Source organism: Benincasa hispida, chromosome 10, assembly GCF_027475165.1.
Source record: "Benincasa hispida cultivar pf3 chromosome 10, pf3_genome.v1.1, whole genome shotgun sequence".
NCBI classification, from domain to species: domain Eukaryota; kingdom Viridiplantae; phylum Streptophyta; class Magnoliopsida; order Cucurbitales; family Cucurbitaceae; genus Benincasa; species Benincasa hispida.
The window spans coordinates 62,876,644-62,883,642 of NC_143487.1; the positions used below are offsets into that span (position 1 = coordinate 62,876,644).

Consider the following 6,999-nt stretch of genomic DNA (forward strand, 5'->3'; position numbering starts at 1 on the left):
TTGTCATCTCCACTTGCTCAATCGTTTACACGATTGTTATTCCTCCGGTCTCTTCCTCTAACCAAGTCTACACAAAGCCCACACTTATGGATTCTCACATTGAGAATAACAAGGTAGCCATTATGGTGGTGTCTTACTCAACTCGACTAAGTCGAGGTTTTTGGAGGTCGTTCGTTGAGCTTGTTTTTGTTGTTGATCGTGCTGTGTTGCGGTCGCTGAGTTCAAGCGTTCGTGTGTTGCAGCCTTACAAATTGAATAAGTGTTTGTGATCGAGGGAGTTTGAAGATGAATCTTCAAAGGTATGTATAATCTTTCCTTTGATTATATTGTAAAATATGTTGTAATTTCGTATGTTGCATGACTAGTATTTTTCGTTTCTTGATTGTAATTGTGTATGTTCAAATACAAATGGAATTTGGAACGATCATTTCGCTGCTCATGGAAATCCTCATGTCTGATTTCCTTCACAAACGTACTCAGAATCCTCTCTCATGCCTCAAAATATCTCATAAGGAACCACTAACAATTCAAAACATCTAGCAAGGTATTCCAACAAATCTCTATCTTGACTTGAATTCTCTCACAAATAACAAATTTACCAGATGCAACATAAAACATATTGCTAGACGTACTCAAACTTCTCCCTCAAACTCAAGGTGGAAGAATGATGAACAACTTTAGTTTGCGGAGAAAAACTTTCGAATCAAATAAAAAAATCTTGATTGGAAATAGAAACTCATAAAGAACGAAAATAATAACTTCTAGGCTGGAAACAAAGATCCTTATAAAGAGATCTAAAACAAAACCCACGAACGACCAATTGGGAGCCATGAACGGCGCCAACAAACACCCACGGTAGAAAACAGAGGTTCCACGAGTTTCAAGAATGAACCATAATGATATTAAACCTTCAAACAACGACAACCGCATGGACATAAAAAAAAACTTTTGTGGACGACAGGTCTACTTCCTTCAATCGCAAAAGGGTTTGGCGGAAGTTGTCCTTAAAAATTCAAGTTGCACTATATTTTAAATATTCTATTCAACAGAGACTAAGGATAAAACCAGAGCTCAAAACAACGATCCAATCATTCAAAATGAGACCCTATGTGTCCCCAACAGGCTAATCGAAATTCAGTACGATCCAACAGTTGAAACTTCAAAAATCAACAACTTTGAAGAAATTATCCCTGAAAAATCGAACTACACTATAGTTTTACAAATTCTGTTTAGCAGCGGTTACGGATAAAATTAGAGCTCAAAACGATGACTCGATCATTATAACGAGACCCTTTGTGTCTCTAACAGGTCGACCAAAATTCAGTATGATCTAACAGTTGAAACTTCGACAATCAATAACATTGTGGAAGTTGTCTATGAAGAAATCGAACTAAACTACAGTTTTACTGATTCTATTAAGCAGCGACTGTGGAAAAAAACTAGAGCTCATAACGAAGATCCAACCGTTAAAAATGAGACTCTATGTGTCCTAAATAGGTTGATCAAAATTTAGTATGGCCCAACGGTTGAAACTTCAGCAATCGCTATCCCTGAAAAATCGAATTACACTACGGTTTCACAGATTCTATTCAAGGTGAATACGGACAAAACTAGAGCTCAAAACGACAATCAACCATTCATAGTGAGACCCTATGTGTCTCCAATAAGCTGGCCAAAATTCAACACGATCCAACGGTTGAAATCTCGACAATCAACAACTTTGTAGAAGTTATTCCTAAAAAACTGAACTACACTGCAGTTTACAGATTTTGTTCAGCAGCGACTATGGAGAAAACCCACAAACAATTCTGATATACAACATCCACGAAAGAAAGGCAGATAACAACAATTTTGGTACAAGCGGTGCCCACAGTCCCTGTTGCTTCAATAAGGATCACATTTTGATCTACAATAAACCGAAATTGTTTCTTTTGATGAATTTGTCAATTTTTACGTTCACGCCAGACATCTTTAATTGTCAAACAAATGCGAAATTTCAAAACCCAAATGATTAGGCTCTGACACCAGTTGATAAGGACAATGAACCTCCACTTGTCTCGATAATGGTATGATATTGTCCACTTTGTGTATAAACCCCATGGTTTTACTTTTGTAACCACCCTAAAAGGTCTCATACCAACGTGAGATTTTGTTCACACTCCTAACAATCCTCCCCTGGAACAAAGTACTATTTTGAGCATCTCCTTGAACAAATCCATCCACTCCCAACCATGAGACCTTACTCAAAATCCCAAGGGATTTCCAGTTCATCCTGGGTCACTTGCTCTTCATCTCAAGACTCGTCAATTCATCTCGAGTCAACATCCAAACAAAGCATATGAGTATGAGCATGGATCACACTTGCTCTTATCAAGGTAGGAAAAATTATAAGGCTACCTAGATAAAGCACGAACTAGGCTCACTAAATTTCTTTGTTCATTATTTGTGGATTTCACCCACATAGCTAGGTTTAGACTAATGCTCTGATACCAATTTGTTACGAAATCAACAATTAAAGAATGTAAAAAAATAGAGAAAATCGACACATAAATTTACATGCAATATGTTAGTTACGTTACGGGACAGAGAAAAAATAATTTTATTAGAGAGAATGTTATCGAAAATACAGAATCTGCCAAATAATGCCTATAGGGTTAGTGAGTTTATATAGTACACTTCTCTAAACCCTAAGTGCAGAAGGAAAAGAATTAATTAACTAAATATCTCAAATACCAATTATAATTAGGTTTAGGATTCAAGGCATTCCAGCAAATCCCAATTCTATTTAGATTTAGGATTCAAAGCATTCCAACAATTGGGTTGTTCAGGTTTTATGAATATGAACACATGTTTTCTGGGAAAAAAGCATTACAAAATTTTCTTGCTAAGACAGTGTTTGGTAATTTTTAAAAGTAGCATTGACAATTTTTTGTTGGTTTCAAAGGGCCACCACCATCATCCATGTTTAAAGAGCTTCTTTCTAGTTTTAATTTTTGTGTATTTTAGTTTGAGATGTTCTAGAGACAAAAATCCAAAGATTTAAATCACAATCCCTAAATGTAAAATCTAAAGAAACTAAAAAAGAAACAAGAAGGCCTACAATGGATAATTGAAAACATGAGGTGGTAAAAAATGGTGTTACGATCACCATTTGTTAATTTCACGGTGGGGGATGTTAGAGTTTGATGAATACGAACACATGCTTTTAGTTAAAAAAAAAAAAAAAAAAAACACATTACAAAAGTTTTTTTTGCTATTGTAAAGGGGTAACATTGACAATATTTCGTTTGATTTTAAAGAGGCACTATCGGTCATGTCTAAAAAGCTCCCTTATTGTTTTAGTTTTGGTGTATATTGATAAGAGATTGTTCTAGAGACAAAAGCTGAAAGATTTAAAACCGTAATTCTTAAATACAATTGAAAGCATAAAAATTGAGTTACAAATATTATTTGTTAAACCATCATGGGCTGGCTTAATGATAAATAGAAAGGCATCATCAACAAACATCATTTGTGAAATGAATATGAACCGTGATATGCTATAATTTTGAACTGTTTTTTTCTCTTGAAATGGTTAAAACAAAATTTTAAACATAATTCTGGCACTATACAATCAATTGACCCTTCTAGAAGTACTTTGGAAAACAAAAAGGGAGAAAAGGTTGGGCAAATTCCAGAGTCAAAATGATGAAGAATTGTAAATTTCACATTTAAAATAGGACATTCTATGTTCATATTACTCTGACAAACTCATATGTTTACATGCAAAGCGAAGGAAAGAGAATGTGCAATTCAATGAAAAACCAACAAATGATATACAACAAAACAATAGAAACAAAGCCTCTCAAGAAGTTGCTTAGAAACCACATATAACAATCTTAATCCTGATCATGGCAGATTGCAGCCACTTCTTCTTTGGGCAAAGCTTCTCCCACATAATAAATTTAAACAGCCAAGAACAAAAGCATCTTCTTTTACTTTCTATACTTGCACCTTAAATGCCTCACTTTTCATCAACTTGTTTTTTCCTCAGCAGTTACCTTCACTACTTCATCGTTTTCCTGTGCTGGTTTGGTACTGCTTTCAGTTGGACCAACAGGCTTCGGTTCGGTTTCTTTCGGTGTCTCTGTCTCGGTCTTCTTGACATCACTGATATCTTCTTTCTTATTCTCAGATGTATTACTCTCATCTTTTGCTGGTGTTGCTTCAACTATTGTCACTACGTCAGTTTTCTCGACTTTCTCCGGCAATTTGACATCTTCTGATCTCTTTTCCTCGGATGTTTCACTTGTTGGCGTAACATCAGATGGTGAAGGCTCAATTACTTTCTCCACAATAATGGTCTCAGAAGTTGTGGGAACATCGGTGATCTGTATCCTTTCAATTGGAATTTCAGATTTTTCAGCCTCTACTACCGTTTGAGGCACCTTTGTCTCATCTTCTTCGGTATGTTTTTCAGTCTCTACTACAATTTGAGGTGTCTCTGTCTTGACTTCTTCGGTACGCTTTTCAGCCTCTACTACAGTTACAGGTGCCTTTGTCTCAGCTTCTTCAGTATGTTCTTTAGTTTCTACAACAGTTTGAGGCACCTTCGTCTCAGCTTCTTCGGTATCCTTTTTGGTCTCTACTACAGTTTGAGGTGCCTTCGTGTCAGCATCTTCAGTTACTAGTACAGTTTGAAGCACCTTTGTCTCCGCCGCCTCGGTACACGTTTCGATTTCTACTTCAGTTTGAGGTGCCTTTATCTCAACTTCTTTTGTATGTATTTCTGTCTCTTTAGACTCCACCGTCTCTGTTTCCCCAGCTGGCTTTTCACATTCAAGTGATTCACTCCCTTCTTTCTGCAGAAGATTCAGAAATTACATTTAGAACAACAATTTAAGAAGACAATGAAGAAGGATTTAGAGAATATATGCAAAGAGACTTTCAGCTGTCACATGATACTTTTCAAATACAAAATTGCTCTGAGTAGATCAAACCAAACCTTGTGTCCCAAAATTGGAAGCAATTCAAACCGACAACTTAAAAGCACAGCTACAGCTATAACCATTTATAAATACACACATCACATTTATATACGCAATCAATTTGGGCACCCACCAATTGTCAATGCAAGATCATATTGATGAACAGTCATTTTCCAAGCAATGCACCTTCAACAAACTATTGGTAAGAAAAGACTAATGAAATTTCTTTTAGAATAGGAAAACGTGACTTTCCTATTTCTTTCAAATGTGAGATAACAAATTCAAGGCATCTCAATAATCAACGTACAAACCAGCCTCCTTCACAGGAGCAGAGCCAATGAAACCAAGACCCATAGAGGGTTATAATTTATGACCCTGATCCTAAGGGCAACTATCAACATAACCTAGAAATCAATATTTTACACAAAGCCAACGGCTTTTTACCAGTAGGAGTACGTTTAACTAGGTCCCAGGGGACATGTCATAGCCGAACGTGCGGGTGAAAAATGCATCAAGCCTTTCCCCATCAAGATCACATGGGAATGAAAGAAACTTCTATAGGGTGCAGCCAAACATGTAAAGTTGAATGAGGCGTGAAACAATCACAGAAAGGAGGCAACACATGAGCAGAAATAACAGAAGAAAGAGGAGAAAAATAGAGTGGCCCCTCAAGGAAGGAAACTTTTGTTTGTCACCAAACGAATGGTGTTGTGGAATGTGAAGATTCCATGTATTGATTCTTGAGTGCAGAAGATTCGAACTTAAATTATCAAGCCTCCTGAGTCATGAGTGCTGTATATTATATATCCAAATGTCCAATCAAACAAACAGAGTTCTTGAATCGAAAAGGAGACCCCATTGAAAAGAAGATGAAAATATTTCTTGTAAGTTTGAATCTCTAAATTTTAGGATGCCGACAAGTTATAAATTATAAAGAACTGTGCCATTTCGGAACCATATAATTGCATTTCTTTACATCACTTTTTCACCTTTGGGAGGACTGTTTAGTTCCCTTTACGTCCAAAAGAGGATAAAAGCTTCCTTCTGTAAAAGAGTAAAGAAATCTGTTTGGTTCCCGAGAAACCGCCGAGATTCGCGAATAAACTTGGAGGTCCAAAAGAGGATATAAAAAAAGCAATCACAAAACGACAGTTGTTCATTGAAATTTATTCCAATTCATAAACACGAGGTATCAATAACATAACTCTTCATTTTCTTTTTAACTTTTTTACCCTAATTATTTATCTGATAACCAAAGGGCGACTGAATCCCCTAATTTCAAAATCAACCACCACAATCCTCCATTTCATTCAACGAACAACGAATAGCGAGAAAGAAGGAAACCTTAAAAGTTCATAAATTGTAAAAAAGAAGAACGATGAATATGAATTCCTCTAACAATATATTGATTTCTACTCAACAAAACAGCAACGAATTCTCAAAAGAAACTCAAGAATGATGAGCAAATCGACAAACGGAAGAAAACAGAAATCAAATCGAAGAAGGAAAAAAGGAAAATAGAGTATGATTATAACAATTACCTCCTTAAATAAGTTGCTAAGTGAACGGCGTTTAACACTCTGATCATCCACCTTATCGTCGTCGACATCAACAACTTCCTTGCCTTTATCGCTTTGGTTTCCCTCTCCGGAAACTTCTTCCACCGCCGGAACGTCAACTTTGTTCTGAGGTTCAACAGCGACTACAGCATCAACATCCTTCTTCTCCGGTTCCGGTGCCGGAGCCAAGCTGCCGTCGGCCTTGGGCTTAGTCGCACAAGCTCCCATTTTAACTGCTTCTGTTTGGATGAAGAATTTCAAGAAAGAGAGAGAGATAGAGAGAAATTAGGGAGAGAATTTAGGAATTTATAGGGAATGAAATTGTTTACTGTTCCGACAATTTTTCTACGGCGAAACAGAGAAATAGAGAGAGATGGGGAGAAATGGTATTGTTGAAGCAGAGGATTTTTTTTTTTTTTCTCTCTCTCTCTCTCTCTCTCTTTAATTTGAAAACGTTTACTATTATTTTTGGT

The 6,999-nt window shown here is 36.4% G+C and overlaps 1 protein-coding gene across 1 annotated transcript; it reads right to left on the reverse strand.

Annotated features, from left to right (window-relative positions):
• Positions 1-3,685: 3,685 nt before the first annotated feature.
• On the reverse strand, positions 3,686-6,994 carry LOC120089285 (uncharacterized). Its single transcript, XM_039046706.2, has 2 exons — positions 6,509-6,994; positions 3,686-4,841 (listed from the first exon to the last, which is right to left on the reverse strand). The coding sequence occupies exons 1-2, from the start codon at positions 6,752-6,754 to the stop codon at positions 4,014-4,016; spliced, it is 1,074 nt and encodes a 357-aa protein (XP_038902634.1). The 5' UTR covers positions 6,755-6,994; the 3' UTR covers positions 3,686-4,013.
• Between the last annotated feature and the right edge of the window lie 5 nt (positions 6,995-6,999).

Coding starts and splice junctions, on each gene's coding strand:
- LOC120089285 (XM_039046706.2), bottom strand. CDS start 6,754: ATGGGAGCTTGTGCGACTAAGCCCAAGGCCGACGGCAGCTTGGCTCCG. Junction 4,842..6,508: donor TTAGCAACTTATTTAAGGAG/GTAATTGTTATA, acceptor AATCTTCTGCAG/AAAGAAGGGAGTGAATCACT.